We start from the raw sequence: 18,823 nt of genomic DNA, 5'->3' as shown, positions 1-18,823 counted from the left end.
TAGGTACTTTAATTTTAATGCCTAGTTCATTAGTGACTATTACAGCTGCGCTGTACATTAACTGGTTTGTTTCCAAGATGGATTCCGGTTCAATTGTTGTTATTATTATTATTATTATTATTATTATTATTATTATTATTATTATTATTATTTTCTTTTGTTATTGTTAGGTTAGGTTAAAAAAACTACATATCTTTTTAAAGGGTTTTGGCTAAGTAGTGATTAATATGCCAGCATAACCTTACCACAGCTTCTTATTTTCTAAATGTATATAAAGCTGCAATATGGTTAATAAAAAAGACAAATTGTAGGCTAGAAAAAAATATAAGCCAGTTATCCCCAAAGACTTATTTGTAGAGATAAAATTAGTATCGGATTCTAATGATTATACTAGAAATTCACAATTTGTTTTTCCATCCTTTTTGAAAATGGCCACAAAAGTTGTCAGTCTGGGAATTACACACACACACACACACACACCATTCTTCTTAAGATTGCTGGGAAGAGGGAGAATCCCCATCTTCTCCCTCCCACTGATCCTGCTTACATAAAGTGGGCATAAATTGCATGCTATTTTGCCTTCCCACGTACAGCAGCAAGTAGTGGGAACAGTCGCAAACTGCATCTAATAAAAATGCCACCAGGTCAGATTCCAGCTGGGCAAAACTGTCATTCTTTATATAAGCACCTTCCTAACAGCTGCAAAAAGAAACCATCTTGGGGAACAGGCTCCGTGTAGCTCAAAAGAACTAGTTCTAAAACCAACCTCTATTGCAAAACTATGAGAGAGCAGAAAAACAGCTGATTCTGCCAAATTATTTTTTAAGACCAGGCAGATGGAAGCCATCTGTCGAACCGAGGTATGTAAATACCAAATGGAGCAAAACAGAGAAAATAAATCAGAACTGGTCCCCTGCTTTAGTCTCCTAGATGCTGGAAAATCTCCAGGAAACCATGTGGATAAGCATCTGGTCAGTTTCTGAGCTCACAAAACTACACTTCCTTTCACTGTACAAATAAACCTATCCACTTGGTGATCAAAGTGCACAGCTTTCTATTCCAGTCCAAAACAAACTTGTGATGGACTCTATTACAAGAAGGGGGAGGTAGGGACAGAAAACTGAACTAGCGTGTGTTCCTCTTCAATGTCACCACCTTCTCACCACTTGCAAATGACAATAGCAAGGATAACATACTTACTAACTTTGAAGAACCAAACCATGTTTTATTTAGTCCAGGATTACTCAAGATAACAAACCACAAATAAGTCAACTATTTTAACTTAGCATGCTCTGGAAAAGTAAGTTTTAATTCAGAACTTACTCAGTTTAGTATCGCTTGACAGAGGACAGGTCTGCATGGCCAACAGCCTCTGGTGAGTATGGGACGTGACACCCATAGTTCGAGAGGAACGGAATGGATGTTGTAATCCTCTATTTACCTCCAACCTACTATGACTGCAACTTCTACCAATGCCTCCCTGAAAGTGCGATTTTCTGGCTTGTTCCAGGTCAAGATTTGCCTGCTTTGTTCTAGGCGAATCCCTTCACTTTAATTGGTGGCTGCGTAGAGGCAGAAGTAGTCCTCAATTTAAAATCAATGGTTTTTATGGTCTAATAATCTCTTCTAGAGCTACCTTTATCAGTACTGTAGTTATCTAATTCAACAGTGGTTATAGTACTTATCTAAAATATAATTGCTTTGAACCCAGCAATATATACTGTTTATTACTACAGATAGTCCATGAATTACAAGTTTGCTTAGTGACTATTCAAAATTACAACAGCGCTATGACCATTTTCCACACTTATGATCATTACAGCATCCCCATGGTCATGTTATTTACATTTGGATGCTTGACAGCTGGCTTACATTTATGATGGTTGCAGTGTCCTGGGATCATGTGATCCCCTTTTGCAACCTTCTGACAAGCAAAGTCAATGGGGAAACCAGATGTACTTCACAAGCGGGTTACTAATTTAACAACTGCAGTGATTAACAAATGTGGCAAGAAAAGTCATAAAATGGGGCAAAACTTACTTAAAATTTCCCAATTAGCAAAATAAATTCTGGACTCAATTGTGGTCATAACTTAAGGACTACCTGTATTCTTTTTCCTGAGCTATATACTTTTCTATTGGAGGTTTTGAAAAAAATAATAAATCCGCCAGTGCACTGTTTCATAATTCTCATAATTTTTCCAGATGTCTGAAATAGAAGAGTTTCACTTCCAGCTGCAAAGGAGCCCATCTGATTCATGCACATATTTCTATTTTTGTATGTATATGTGCAAATACATATAAAAGCATTTATATCCAGTAGAATCTGCCCATTTAAAGGAATGTGGTTGACAAGTGTTTCCTGGAATGGAAAGCCACAGCAATCAGGACATAATAGCATTTAACTCCAGCCTCACTCTTACAGTAATTCCAAAAGTAAAAATTAGTTCTTATCTTGCTCTATTTAACATTAAGCAAATAAAAGAAAGTTGTGACAATGCCTTCAGTGGATCTAACAATATGCAAACTTTCTAGTGATTTAGTTTAACAGATTTTTTTAAAATCATGACAAAAAAGAGATAGAAGGTAATAGAATTTAGGCTCGAAGTAAAATAACTTTTATTCTTATTCAGTGTGTTAAGTCAGAAAAAATACACTGTAATTATGGGTAAGAATTGCTCATAATAGTTTATAAAAAACAGGAAAAATATGACAGTATGCAGGAGTCCTACATTTTTCAAGTAAAACTAAATCAAAACAATCTTTTTCATTCCATATTAAGGCGTACAGTTTTAACACATGTTTCTATTAATTCTAATGTCACTACAGATTATGGTTTTACAATTAAATATAACTTTATCAGCTTCTTTAACAGAGAAATTATTTTCTGGCACAAGACACAATGAGAAAAAAATGACAAGGAGAGGTCTATGATGAAAATTCCGTTCCAAGACTCTGAATCTCAGAAAGATCCTGTTTAACAGATATAGTTTACATAGAGGTCAATAGTCAATGGTTTATTTTCAGTAGAACTTTTTAATAGCACAGAAACCCTTGCCTTTTGTATATCTGGTATACTTTATAAACCCTACATGAATCATTCAGCTAGTAATAAATTGTGATGGCAAATGGTAATCATTCTGGGATTGGCAGGGTCGGTACAAAAAGATGGAAAATAAGTTTCAGTCAGTCTTAGTCTGGAATGATTACTGTTATCTTTCATTTGTGCTCATAGTAAATATAGGGAATATCAAAATAGATTAGTAGATAGAGGATGTCACCTCCATCCTACCAAACTGACAATTAGGGAGTAGTTGAGTCAACTCCTTTTGTCTTGCTATTTATTTGACAAAGAAGAGCAGATATTTGGTCTATGTGGTTTCACTTTAAAATAAGCACTGAATATCACACACTAGTTTATGCAATGTCTTGTTTATAACAGAAGGCAGTTTCATTCCACTTCATCCGATGGTCTCTTAAAGTAATTGAGAGGGCACCTCAATTGACTTGATAATTCTGGGTCCTTGACGTTACTTTAGACTAAACATGATTTGTTTAGGTTTGCCTCTTCATGCCTACAGCAGGAGTGTCAAACTCACATTGTCACGGCGGTGTCAGACGGTTGACTGAGGTACAGTATTGGGACTTTTTTCCCCTTCCCTAAAATGGGCATGGGCGTGGCTAGCACGTGATGCATTCAGCCCGTGGGCCAGACGTTTGACAGCCCTGATCTACAGGATACACTTTTTGTCCACACTTTGGCAGATACCCTTGCCTCTTGATGTTATACAACAATCCACAAGTTATGGAAATCCAGCCACAAAATGTCTACTTCCAGTTATAAGCTATATGAGGGGTCCTAAGTGCTTGCTTGTTTTGTTACAAGAAAATGAGCAAGCTCAGTGAGCACCAAGGACCCCTCATGTCAACCCTGAGTTACAAATATTCTCCTTTATTAATAAGCTATATTTGTAGGTGTGTGCATAATAGGAACTCATAAAGTGACATTAAAACACTATCACAAATACTGTAACCTCTGGATTTAGGTAAACCTGTTTTTTTTTCAATTGCTACTTAAGTTGTGACAATTAAACAATACAATGTTGTATTGTAATTTAATAAGGAATTATTTTTGTTGTCCACCATTATAATTCACATAGCTATTAGGCAAATGAGAAAAATATATTATCAATCATGGAGGATGATCTTCAATTGAGAGGGTTTTTTTTTTTAAAAAAGGTTGTTTAAAAACAATGTTAGCATTTTAGTAGATTACTATATTAATTTTTTAAAAGTATGCAGCACATGAGCAAGGCAACTTGATGGTGTTGTATTGAGGTTTAGTTGGCATGAGCCATGGGGGTGCAGTGAAGTTAGACTGCAGCACTGCATGCTAGTTCTGTTGACTGCTGGATGACTGTTGTTCGGCAGTTTGATTAGAGTTTAGAGTTTAGAGTTTTATTGATTTGTATGCCGCCCACTCCTGAAGGACTCCGGGCGGCTTACAATAAAACGAGGGAAGGGGGATAATACACAAACACCATATTAAAATATACAACAGTCACAATTTGCGAGGGGCTGGATATTTCGAGAGCCCCCCGGATTCTCAGTGGTGTAAGGTTGACTCAGATTTCCATCCTCTGAGATCGGTAAAATGAGGACCCAGATGTTGGAGGCAGTATGTTGACTCTGTAAACTGCTTTACGAAGGCTATAAAGCACTGTGAAGCAGTATATAAGTGAGTGCTATTGCTATTACTATAACTACCTCCCCATTTATATTTATACTTAATACCATAGGTTGGCACATCCATTTTCAAAGACCCAAGAGAACGTTCATTTACAATGTGAACAACAAATTCTGGATTACAGTGAAAAAACTAGATGTGCTTCTGTATGTATTTGTCTATGTGAGAGAAAGTGATGTGATGGCGTCTCTTATATATGTATTGCATGTGGATGTAAATGACAAAAATCCAAAGGTAGACCTGCCTTCCCTTTCTATTGAATACAAAAGTTAAATAAACACAGTACTTGGGAAATTACCATACTAAGCACATTGTTTGGGAAAGACAAAACATTTTGGTTCTCCACTGATACCTACAATTTTCATTTTTTTAACAGAGCCAATGCTTTGTTATATTGTCACATAATTCTAGAGAAATGGAATAAGTCATACATTCTCCATTCCATAAAGCTAAATACAGAGAGCATACACAGGGCTTCAGCTTTAATCTCCCCCCCTTAAATATCAAACACCTCCCTCCCTCAGCAATCATAACCTCCCACTTTCTTAATATTGTGTCTTATGCAATGTAACCCTCCTGATAAAGAAGATTTTAAAAATAATCCTCCTGTTTTCAGAGGCACTGAAAAAAATAATATATTATTTTTAAAACACATTCCTTGGTTTCTTTTAAAAATGACTTATCTGAACAAAACAACTGTGTTTTACAAACATCTATTTTGATAAGTTTCTAAATTGCATAGGTCAGTGATGCCAAACCTTTTTTTGGCTCACGTGCCAAAAGTAAGAGGAGTGCAGGGGGGGTCATGCACGGGCGTGCCACATCCATAATGCTATGCGTATTACTCCAGCGCGCATGTGCACACCGCCAGTCTCCCCCCCCATTTTTGGCGTGTTTTTTTCACCCTCCCCACACTCCAAAGGTTTTATAGGAGCCTGGGGAGGGCGAAAACACCCTCGCCCCCAGAGACCCTCTGGAGGCTTCAGGAGCTTTCCCGAAGCCTCCGCAGTAGGAAAAACAGGCCCTATGAGCAAACCGGAGGGCTAAAATTGGCCTTACAAGCAAACTGGAAGCTAAAACCGGCCCTACGAGCAAACTGGAAGTCCGTTCCTGAACTTCTGGTTTGCCCATAGGGTCGTTTTTTGCCCTCCAGAGCCTACAGGGAAGCCTCCTGAAGGCCCCTGAAGGCTCCGGAAGATGAAAAAAATGGCCCTATGGACAAACCGGAAGTCACTTCTGGTTTGCTCATAGGGTTGTTTTTTCGCGCTTCGGAAGCTTCAGGGAAGCCTCTGGAGGGCGAAAAATGTCCTCAAAAGAAGGCCGGTCAGCTGGCCAGCACACGCCTGTGCACTGGCCAGCTGACAGGGCAACACCTCACATGCCCTGACAAATGGCTCCATGTGCCATCTGTGGCACATGTGCCATAGGTTCGCCATCACGGACATAGGTGTTCAAAGATTCAAGAAAGCATTGGAACTCTCTGTCTGATCTAAAGGAGTTGTATCTTTGTTGGTGATTGTGCTCAGGTGCTCTATAAGAGGGTCTCCGATAGGGGGCAGGATGAGAGTCTGCCTTTTTGGCATTAGACGGAAGGACCTTTTTCTTATCCTTATTTTCTATTAAAATATGATCTAGAGCTTCCCCAAAAAGATTAGCACCTGCGTAAGGAGCCGCCACCAAATTCCATTTGGCCTTGTTGTCCATCTGCCAATTGCGCAACCACAATAAGCGTCGGGAGGTTACTGACGTGGCTAGAGCGCTGGAGGCAAATTTAACGGCATCCAGGGTTGCGTCGGCTGAGAATTGAGAGGCGGCTATACTTTTAGTTATGTCTTGATGCAACCGCTCATCCTGGATCGGAATACGGTCCTGGAGCTGATGGAGCCACATAACGGTCATGCGGTTAAAGTAAGAGGCCGCCGCTGCCGATTTGATTGCCCAGGCAGAAGCATTAAAGTTCTTACGCAAGGGAAGTTCCGCACGCTTGTCCTCCGGCTTCATCTTATCAGCTGCATCTACAGAGACTACAGGGCAACCAGAGCTGCTACTGGTGTATCGATTGCTGGCAATTGCAGGGCCTGGGCAAAAGCCTGTTCCACATTGTAGAAGCAGCGATCGTTGCCGCCTGGATTGGAAAAGGTGGAAAGACGGGCCCACTGGTTCTTTACTACCTCAAGGAACAGAGGGAAGCAGGAATCTCCTCCTTGTTTGTGGCGGTGTTAGAAAACATAGTCAGATTGGGGTCCCTAGTCTGAGGGACCGTCGGATCCCAGTTCCGATCTTAGTGGTTTTCCTGGCTTTCTGTAACAGAGTTTTAAACATGGCTGATGGAAAGAGACCTGGAAAGGTGGGGAGATCTGGAGGAACTGAATCCTCATCCTCTGAGAAGCCCATGTCGTAGTGATTGTCCTCCCTCAAAATGGAACCTTCGCTGACCATGGAGGGGGGGGCTGAGATGCTGCTGCCTATGAACCCCGGGGCCCTGCCAGGGTGAGGGGCCCTGTCTCTCTGGGACATGCTGGCGATGCTTCGTGAGATGGCCGTAGAAATGAGTCGTTTAATACTTTTAGGCAAGAGATCTAGATCTTCAAGATCCTCCTGCGACGGACCTGGTAATGTGGATCCTGGGGGGGGCATCCCTGCAAAGGTGTGGTATGACCTAGAAGGGCCTGCCAATGGCTCTGGGAGATATAGAAGGGGAAGGGGAAACTCCTTGCCTGGAATACCTATGGGATCTAGATGGGGAAACTGAAGGGAAAGAAGGACTAAACCCTCTAGGAGGAGAGCCCGAATGGGTGGATGAAGGCCTGATGGGGACCTGGATCTGCTGACCAAACAAGGCCTGGTGGTCTGGGCCTGCTTTTCTGCTCTGGCTATGGTCTTCTCCAGAGCTCTCTGTCTCCTAAGTTCATCCCTTGTTGCTGCTCTGGAAGGCGCTGAGCTGCCATAGGTTTGGAGGCCGCAGTCCTGGTTCTGGGCCTATCTGTTTGGTCTTCCCTACCTTCATTGGAGGCCTCTAATGGGGCCTGCGGACGCTCAATCTTTCTGCCATCGCAACACTCATGTGTCTGGATTCAAAGGCCACTGTAGGTTCCACCGGTGCCTAGGTCTGTGGGAGCTGCAAATCTGTATTCCAGTCAATGTCCTGCCGGCCTTGATTAGTAGCTGCGATGCAGGAACTTGAGGGCGGCCACACGGTTCCTCGGGCGGCCTTCTGACCATGGCGCAGCGTAAATGGCCGCTGGGGCCTCTGAAAGCGCTGCCAAGAAGTCTGAACAATCGCGGCTTGCCTTTTAAGAGCCGCAGCTCATCCTTTAATCACCTCGGCCCCCTGCTGATCTAGGACAGCGCAGCAGAAGGCAGCAATTGAGTTAAGGATGAACGGCGCACTGGGGAATCTCCATGCGCTCTCATGAGGCTCTCAGCACTGGGGAAAAAAGCCGCAGAGTCTCTTTTTAAATTTTGCAGCTTGCAGCAAGCTCCCGGGAGCTGCGCTTTGAAGCCCGTCACCCCTGCTGGCCCGGGGATCAGAGCAGGGCTCCTGGCCCATGGAGTGGGAGGGCAATGCCCCAAAGGGCTCTCCAAAGTCGCATGAAGAAGAAAGGACTGCTCCTGTGGCCACAGCTGATATAATTTGGAATTTAGAGAAACCAATCAATCGAATCAAATAATCAATTATAATGAATTTAGAAATTTTTTCTACCTGAGAGCCAAAACAACAGTACTTGGACCAAAAGACTGAGAGGAAAACTGGGAGCCAATGGGAAAGGAGGAATATTAAAGAGATTTCCCTCAGTCTATGGACCAATCAGGTTGTGACAATACCCACGCGTAACCCCTCCCTCGATTCTACTGGAAAATTACATGATAGAGACAGAGTAGAAAAAAATGCCAGTATGTTTGTATTATAGTTAGGTACAAAGGAGTGAAAGCCTTATGGACATATTTTCATATTTTGAAAATAAGTGAATTGGTGTAATACTAGCTTTTCTGAACCCCATAGCTAATGACTTCATTCTGGATAACATAACTGCAAAAATTAAAAGCAGAAGGTGATAATCGTCACAAATTATGAGCTCCAAAAGAAGTAGTTTTGCAAACCATGGGAACCTTCAGTATGTCTAATGTTGGTTAAGCCAGTATCTTAACTATGATGAATATACAACCCTATGTTATGTAGTTTTATGGTTACTTCCACACCATACTATTTTTACTTCTCATAAAAACATTTTAAACTAATGAATGATTTTTTTCACTCCTGTTCTTCTCAAAATGCTGAAAATACAGAGATCATCTTGAATGAATCACTATTCCTTCTGAAGGCATAAAAATGAAAGAATGACTGAATCTATACCATTTACAGGGGTAGGATTCAGCTGGTTCGGGTGAACGGTAGCTCTGACCATCAGCTGAGAGCGAACTGATTCACTCCGACAATCAGGTGAGCCCGCCTGCCCGCCCCTGCGCTATACTGACCTATATTCCCTTTTCTGAAGGCAAGCTGATAGGTGCAGCAGAGCGGATTGATGCACCTCAGCTGTTTTGCACCAGGGCTGCAATAGAAGGTAAGTTTTCAAATGTACTGTGATCAGCAAACCGGTTGTTGCACCGGTTGAATCCCACCACTGATCCATTTGCCATGCGTATACATATGATGGAAACAGTGCAGGGGGGTGGGTATTTCAATGTATTTTTTAACCTAATATATATACAATGACTTGTCTCTGCTGCATTGAAATAACAGCCTTGCAGACACAGGTCATATGCACATCTACCATAGTTCTGTCTGGTACAGAGTGGCCAGCTGGATGTATTGATAAGTTCCCAACCTAGACTGAAGAGCGCTTGTCCCTTCCACTGTTGCTTTCAGCAACAAGAATTTAAGATGTGCTGCCTATAATTCAGCAGGTAGTAAACAAGAATCGCTGATAAGTCTGATCCCCCATGAAAATGTCCAGACTTGTTCAGAAGAAGAATGGACATTTAGCCAACTGGCTATCATAACACAGTTTCGCAATAACCATGTGCTTAAGAAAAAGCATTTCCTTCTGTTAGGCTCTGAAATAGCTCTGAACATGAAAGAACAACTTATCAGCCACTTTGCAATCACTACTGTGCATGTGAGGAGATAAACTCTCACAGACAGACCTCAGTGTTAAAAAAACTCAATGAAATGCAATAAATCAGGTCTGAAACTGGTTCCAAAGTGACACAAAAGCTTAGCCTATTTCATAATGTTGCGATATATATTAGAAAAGGGGAGGGGGGCAAAATCATAAATATCAGCACGAGTCTCTGGAACAAAGGCAAGAAGCTCAAATATTGATATTCCTTGATTCTCCATCTAGACCTTTTCTTACTGCTTTGTTACTTGAGAAACAGAGTAAAATGAAACTCATTCTGCAGCCAGGAGCACATTCAATCTCATAAACCAAAGAGAAGAGAAAAACAGAACTGTCTGTAGGAAACATAGCAGTTGCCAAGAAAGTATAAAAATAAGCACTTGACATTAAAGAGGCTCCCTTTCTGGAAGACAGAAAACAGGGAGAGGCAAAAATATTTCTTTACCACCACCACCCCCCAAAAAATGTGCATTTGTCTTACAATACATGTTTAATGCAACATCCATTGCCTCTTTGCTTATGCCAGTGGTATTCTTTGCCAAGTGGCCTCCACTCACTCCACTGACCAGCAACTGCTATGCTCTACGCACATTGGCTTCCCTAATTTTCCTTTCCTTTGCCCATAGTTTGCATTTTAATACATCACCTGATGAAAAGATTTGAGTGGCCACAGCCAAGAATGCATCCGTCACCACAGTTTCTGAATGGAGAGAGATGTTTAGTTGCCGTGCTATGTTTCGATAAAGAGTGGGCCTGATATACTCCAGTTCATCTCCTAAAAAAAAACACACACACGCACAAAAGCCTTTTATACACATGCAAAACATATTTATTCAAATATCTGAATCCTACTTTCTGTTAAGACATTCAAACGGGATGCAAATCCACAAAAATCAATAAAATTATAGGATGAACTCATAAAGCTAATAGCACGTTCTTACAAAGTTGCTAAAATGCTGGGATTCCGAATAGAGCACTATTGGCTCCACCCAAGGGAGGCTGTTGTGGCACCAGATATTTTTGTTTTTGTTTGTATTGATTTTTTTGTCTTTATTTTTTTACGATGTTGGTTTTGTATAATGGTTGGGAGCAGGGGTGGGATTCAGCTGGTTCGGACCGGTTCGGGCGAACTGGCTGTTAATTCTAATCTGGTTCACTGAACTGGTAGTTACAAGGACTAGCTGACCCTGCTGACCCCATCCCTCCTCTCCCAGGAGTCTCCATGCAGCCCGTTCCTCATTTATTTTATTTATTTATTTATTTAAAACTTTTATATGCTGCCCAATCCAAAAGGACTCCAGGCGGCTTACAAACAGAATATAAAAAAACATAAAAACAATGCAATTTGAAACAACAATCATCCATCATAAATTCATTCTAGTCGGGGCCAGACCTCAATAGTGAGGTCAACAGCCCTAGGCCTGCCGGAACAGCCAAGTTTTTACAGCTTTCCTGAAGGCCATCAGAGTGGGTATGGTCCGGATTTCCGGGGGGAGCTGGTTCCAAAGAGTCGGAGCAGCCACCGAGAATGCTCTCCTCCGAGGGCCCGCCAGCCGACATTGTATGACCGATGGCCAGGTAAGTGCAGGGCCCACACAAAAAAATGGGCCTACCAGAAAAATGGGCCTATCAAAAGTCCAGAAATGGGCCTGTTTCCGGCCTCCGGAGGGCCTCTGGAGCCCAGGGGAGACTCTTTTCACCCTCCTGGGGATTCGAGGAAAGCCTTCTTAATGAGAATATCAAAGGATAAAACAGGAGACCAGTAATCTGTGCTTTAAAAATGCAATACATCCTCTGGAAATGAGCACAGCTAAGTTATCTGGAAGTCATTTTCATAATTTGACTTTTATTTACATATAGTGTGATAGGCATGTAGCCAACCTAGAAGAGATACAAATTAATGAACTGCCACCTAACATTAGTACCCAAATTAAAATAGTTTAAAATATTCTCAATTCAATCAGTTGTACAGTGTTTTTTGGCAGTGAGTGTCTTTGTTTCCTACTCTGGGGTGACCTCCTTAGCCTGTGCTTCACACGCATCTACTCCCCGTTGTGGAGTCAGATACCATCTGTTTCCTCCATCCAAACCAATGGATCCAGTTTGAAGAACCACATATTTCTCTTATTAAGATTTGTTTAACATACTAAACAGTACATTGAACTAGGAAACAGTGGTATTATCAGATGTTTATGAAGCATAGTATTTGAAGCCTATTTCTTCTTTTGACATTCCATATTCATATATCTGTTCATAAGATATATATTCAATGCATATTCCTCTAATGCAAACAGTTTGTAAATAAACTAAAAAAAAAAAGCTCTAAAAATGTTTCTGCAAATCTTATCAGGTCACGGACTTGAAAGTCAGCCACTGTTTATTTCTTCATCTCTCTGATCCTTCAGAGAATTATTTTGTGACTTTGAGTTGACCTAAAGAGGTGTTGCCCTAATGTGGAATTTACATCTCAAAGTGAACATGCAACTACAAACATCCACAAGAAATGAAACCAGTCACGTATTCCAGGCCTTCAAACTGTGTGTGCATGCACTTGTGAGAAGTAACACCTTTTCTTTCTTTTTTCCCCCTTTGCCCTACAGGTTTCCCTTTCCTTCTCCCTCCCTTATTTTCCCACTATTTTCTTTTGTGTTTTAGATTATAAACTAATAAAGAAAATGATGTAACAAAAAAGGGCTGGTGACCATTTTCTAAAAGATCGGGGAGGCAGCCCTTCCTTCAACTGGCCTCAATGCTGGGAATTCTTTACTCCCAACACAACAAAAGGATTATCAAGCTGAAAGAGGCAAACAGGCTATTTCTTAAGATGAGGCTGCTACTTTAAATTCAAATGGCATATTTTTTTTTCCTCTATTGGAAAAATGGCAAAGTGCCCTTCTGTGCCTATGCTAGCAGGGACAGCAAAAGACAATATAATCTATGTCTTAATCCTGATTTCATGTGATTCAGAAGATGCTATTTTAAAAAAAGGATTAAGAGCAACCGGATTGGGGGGAGGGTACATTAGCCTTATTTGCTAGTCTGGTATATTCTTTACTGTTCCGTTGCATGGTTATGATTTACCAGATTTTCTTGCTTATGTTTTTGTTTTTAATCATCTTTGAAGCTATTCTTGATTCAAATGTTTAAAATAATATTTTGTTCAGACTTGCCCTCAAAATCTTTAGAAATGTGCGATTGTTTTGCTTCAGATAAGGCTAGAAAAATGTGATCTTCCCCATAGGACCCCAGACAAGATGAGGATTAACTTTTCATTGTTGAAAAAAGGGTGTATCCCATTAAAGCAATCTGTCAACCTCATCTCAAGCAAAAAAAAAAAAAAAAGGTTTCCATGGTTGGAACATGATAAAAGCTTATGGCTTGCCTGAAGCTGTGAAACATTCATCAGACAGACTAATGTGTCACCAGTTATTTCACACTAGGGCAGACATGAGATGCTAAAATCAAGAACTTTATTTATTTCTTGGGTTCTTCCCTAGCTTGGCAGCCTCTCCTTGATTCTCAGTTATATTTTTCCCACAGAAGCATAAGAGAAAGATTATCTTATCCAGAAAAGGCCATATCCAACATCAACCTTCCCAACATCATCAAAAAATTTTTTTTTAATTGGAGTGAGGACAAGGAGGTTGGAAAGTAGCCAAGGATGCTTGTTATGTTTACAAAAAAATAATTGCTGAGGACAAGCCTCCTCAGAATGAATTGATGGAGTTCATCAATTCCACAAAAGTCTCTAGATATTTTGCAAGTACACTTTCAGTAGGCATACAGTTTTTGTTTTGGGTGAAGCAAAATGAATTTTGTCAGAAGCTCAGGTCCTGACAGCTACCACTATAATACAACCAGAAAATAATCTAATTAACAACCCTCAAGAGCCACCACTAATCAGTATATAAAAAATACACTTTTTCGCCTAGGCGAAAAATTTCGGTTATAATGTGGAATTGGCTAAGTGGGAAAAACTTTGAATACTTAATCAGAAACTAACAATGGCCACAGCGTATAAAGAAAATCTTTATAAGATGTTCTACAGATGGCATCTCCCCCCAGCACGGCTCTCCAAAATGTTTACAAATCTGGCCCCAAATTGTTGGAAGTGTAAAAAAACACCAGGCACTTTTTATCATATGTGGTGGACGTGCAGTGAGGCAAAAAAATATTGGAAAATGATTCAATCATGGTTATAACAAATGGTTGGAGACCAAATCTTGTTTAAACCAGAAATCTTTACACTTTATCTAATTATACATGTACTAACTGCGGCGTGCATAACTTGTGCACAATATTGGAAAAAAGAAAATACACCATCAGAGCTAGATATGATCAGAAAAGTGTTGGCCTGTGCGGAAGCAGATAGGCTCACTCTTGAACTTAAAAATAAAGGGGAATCAGAATATTTTGAAGTCTGGAACAGATTTTATGATTGGTATAAGACAAGGTGACAAGACTGGAACAAACTGTATATATTGTGATTGGACAGAAGGATAGACAATGTATTAAATAGGCTAATTGTTAATGGTTGAGACTAGCTGTATATAATCTGAATGTATGGTCACTTCGACTTTGTGGTACTGCATTGTTTTAAATGTAAAAATAATAAAAATATATCCCCCCCCCCCCAAAAAAAATACACTTAGATGGACCAGTGGTTAGATTTGCTGGATGAGAACCTATTGTGTTCCACACCTATCTGTTCCCATTTTACAAACATTCATAACTGTTGCCATTCATTTCTTTATCTTGGATCCTACATCTTCACCAGCAGTTTGAACTAGCCACTAGCAAGTTCTGCCATAAACATAATTACGAAAACATGATAAATGTGCATTTATTTCTTCTTTCATGTGTGACTATGCATCATTCCTTAATAGGAAGATTTATCCATATTTTCTTTTATATTTATTATCAAAATTTATATGCCGCCCAATCCCGAAGCACTCCGGGCGGCTTACAAAAAAGAGATGTATTGTATTTTGATGCTTTTCAGCATCAAATCAGTGTGAACTCCTTCCCTCTGACAGGAATTTTCAATAAATTTTAAAATCTTGTCTTCTATATGGAAATTGGAAGAAAGCAAAGGCAAACCATTCTGCCTTCTGACAAAAACATTATATCAACATAACTATGTAGTCACTAAGAATCAAACTCAACTCCAGAGATTTTAAAATCTTAACTAGATCTGGAATGTACTGCTTCAGGAATTGTGCTTGGACATCACCAGCTTTTGCAAACAAACCAAAATGCATTTTTTTCATGATAATTCATTATTAATTAATTTTAGTATTAGTTCTTCTAGCTTTGAATATTCTATATTTTAATTGTTGCCAGCTGCTTTAACTTCTCAGTTAAACAAAAAGACGGTATACTTACTGAATAAATTAAACTGCTAGTTTAAAAGTCTTATACTTTCTTTTTTGAAAACCTAGTGGTGTTATATTACATTTATCTTATATAGTTAATAGCATCTTAGGTTTTATATTTGAAGAATGGTTTAAATGGTTTTTTTTAAAGTAATAAAATAGCTTTCTATATGAAAGCCATTTCTCCCTCCATTCCTCTCTTTTGATTTATGTGTTACTTACACAATTGTTTGGAAATCTCATTTAAACCAACTTATGAAATATTTGGCAGAAAGCTGTAACATTTGACCCTCTGAAGGGCTAAATTGTTCCATGTAATCTGATAAAAAAGAGAGAAAGGAAACATGGCATATACATTGCACAGCCTGATAAGAAACCTTCTGAGAATAGGAACTTTCTGACCAGAGTGTGTAAAACTCCTTCATGAGATAAAGCAAAAGAAAAGAAAAGGCAGGAAATCAAGGATGGCAGCTTCTGAGAAAAATAAAATCACATTTGGATGAGATATAACTGAAACTCCTAAGGGAAAGCTATTTGCTGTCATATAAGCCAATTATTTTGCTTGGGAGAAGGCCTTCTAATTATAGCAGACTGCCTATGTCACTATGCAAAGATTTAAAATATTTATGCATCTGCACCACTCATTTTTTCACGGACGTGAATCTATCTTAGCACCAAACTCCTGCTGGTGGTCATTTCTCACATAATTTTAGCATGTACGGTTACAAAAAGACAATGCAGAGAGCTCCAAACAGCTACTCTCCAAGGTGCGGGAACAAAACAGCAAGCACTCTGCAGTGCAAGTATACAAGGATTGCATACTCCCTACTACCCCCATCCCTAAATTCACTCATACACTGATAGAGTCTGAGTTGACAGCTGGTGACTAAGAAAATCTGAGGTCATAATGGATCGATCAGGCTTCCCTAGCTGTTTGAGCACATTTGAAATACTGAGAGTATATGTTGTAACTATTCCAAAATGATTTGTGACATCAGCTGTGACAGTCAGGTGTGGAAGTTCCACACATAAAAAACAAACAAATCAAAAACACAGTATGGTGCTGCAGTCTCCTCTTAATTAAATTTATAACAATGCCTCTAGGATGTATTTTTGACTTACATGCATTTTTGGAAATTATTCCAAGGCAACATTTTGCTTTGCAGCATACCAGGTTCCAATGCATTATTTTAATAAAATTAAAAAAATAGGCAGGACATAGAATTTGATAGTTGCCAAAGAATGTATCTCAGCAGGAACACAGATTGCCTTTTTGGAGCATAGTGGGGAGCCAATATTATACATTCATCAATACAGTTCAGAAGAAGAAGACTAGGTGAGGGCAAATTCCATGTTAGGGAAGTAGGAAAGCGAAGAAAACTACCATAATCCTTTAGCAAAGCTGTGATGCACCCAATTCTGGACTATTAAGTATAATCATTATTAAGAATGCTGTTTTGGTTATTAACATCAAGAAGGGGAAACTAAATCAATAAAAGAGCTTGATCAGTGCCTTTATAAGGAAAGTTACAGTATTTCTTGATTTTGTGGTATTTTTTTTAAGGGAAGTGACATATGTTACAAATTATTTAGTGAAGCTGAATGATAAGACATTCTGGAATAAATAAAAGGAAAGACTTTGGGAAACCCTGTGATTTCACTGTAATTTATTATAATAATGACCACCGAGATAGTTTTAAAAGACTATAAATCAGAGGTGTCCAACCTTGGCAACTTTAATACTTGTGGATTTCAACTCATGTTGGCTGGGGAATTCTGGTAGTTTAAGTCCACAAGTCATAAAGTTGCCAAGGTTGACACCCCTGCTATAAATTATTATTAGTTGTGGTGATTATCTGATCTGGGAAGAAATAGTGGCTATAACAGAGGGGAGTGATAGCTAAAAAATATATCTAAAAGGCACTGTAATTTTCACTCAAGATAGATTTAGCTTCTCTTCCTGAAATCTGCACTGGAACATTTTGATGACTGGATTTGCATGATGTGTTGAATCACAAACTGGATGACCCCAAAATTTTATATTCTTCCCTGTTAACTAAGTTTAATGTAACTATGAATATGTCATGCAAGCACAACCTTTTTATCACAAGTTCATTTAGGAAAAAAGTTTGGGCCTACTCTCTCTTCTACATTGTTTACAGTATCTGCCAAAGTTTTAGTACTAAAATATTTCTAAGTAATTGCCTAAAAACAACTCAAAAATATTAAATTAGCACCAAGTCCATTGAGGTTATTGTAATGGGAAAACAGCAACCATACTTTTTTGTTGTTATTTTAATTAAAGTAATATTTCTCAATCTTGGCAACTTTAAGATGGTTAGAGTTCAATTTTCAGAAGAACTAGAATTCTGGGAGTTGAAATCCACTCATCTTAAAGTTGCCAAGTTTGAGAAACAGCATTAAAGCTACTGCAGGTCTGATTTACTGAACAGTAGTAAATGTATTTCACTGTCAATTTGATTTCATTTAATACTAATCCTAACTTAATATATTATACATTTCACTCCAGTCTTAACTGGATTTAATAGCCTGGATGATTATCAAGTAGATACCTTCAAGTCTTGTGCCATCTCCCACTCATTTAAATATTTAACACCAACATAATCAATGGAAGGCAAGCTTGATATTTCTGTGCATCAATTAAATGAAAGGGTGCAAAATCCAAGGAAAAAATAAGACAATTAGACTAAGAAAATAGATGGAAAGATCAACAGCAAGAAAGAAAGAAAATTAATTCACCCCTCCGCCAAAACACAAAATCTGCTGGAAAGGATATTGTAGAAAAAAATTAAAATTTTAGGAGCACCAAAATGGACTAAAAATGACATATCAAGCTCTCTGACCTTTTATGCTATAACTCTCATCTTGGAAGATAGAGTTTAAAAGTAGTGGTGGATGACAAACAGATGTTACTGCATGTTCAACTCTTATAACTGATGTTCCAAACTGAGGATACCATTGATTAAATTTTGGAATTTGGTACCAAAGAATACAGTGGTAGCTACCAGCTTAGCTGGATTTAAAAAAGGTTGGACCAATTCATGACATCATATATATGAAATAATTTAACATACTTTGCAGTTATTTATCAATTGCACATTCAGCTTTATGATAACATTTAGAAAGTAGAGTTAATACTTTTTTATTTATCTTTAAAAGTTAAACTTCTCAATAATATCACCAGTTCCTCTTGTTGTTAATTTTCTTTTTCATTTCATTTTTGCAATTTGGATTATAAATTGCTTTCATCCTATGACCACTTTTTGGGGGGATGTTATAACTAATAAAGGTCACTAATGTGGGGTAGGATAATCAAATAAATAATCACGCTGAGAAAAGCTATTTGTCCTCCTTGTGTACATCATTAGCACTACCGATGTTTAATGTCACAGGAAAAAAATCTGGACAAACAATAAAGATACCAGAAATAGTCTTGTTCTCCTTCAAATAACTTCTGTAGAAGAAAGTAAAGTGGCTTTTCTAGGCATTGGCTAATAGGTGTCCACAAAAGCAGCAAATTCCAAACTCAGCTCAAAAAAAAAAAAAAAGCCTAAAAAA

General features: G+C 38.9%; 1 protein-coding gene across 1 annotated transcript in view; it reads right to left on the bottom strand.

The window, feature by feature from the left end:
- Window positions 1-18,823, bottom strand: part of BOK (BCL2 family apoptosis regulator BOK) — a 29,797-nt gene that overhangs the window by 6,867 nt on the left and 4,107 nt on the right. The window contains exon 3 of the mRNA XM_014060725.2: window positions 10,516-10,644. Within this exon, the coding sequence (XP_013916200.2) occupies window positions 10,516-10,644 (129 nt within the window). The remainder of the gene's footprint in view (window positions 1-10,515; window positions 10,645-18,823) is intronic.

Source organism: Thamnophis sirtalis, unplaced genomic scaffold (assembly GCF_051295495.1).
Source record: "Thamnophis sirtalis isolate CommonGarterSnake01/CBP01778 unplaced genomic scaffold, rThaSir2_p1.2 scaffold_11, whole genome shotgun sequence".
Taxonomy (NCBI): Eukaryota; Metazoa; Chordata; class Lepidosauria; order Squamata; family Natricidae; genus Thamnophis; species Thamnophis sirtalis.
The sequence above is the reverse complement of the archived record's forward strand: the minus strand, read 5'-3'. Positions and strand labels throughout refer to the sequence as shown.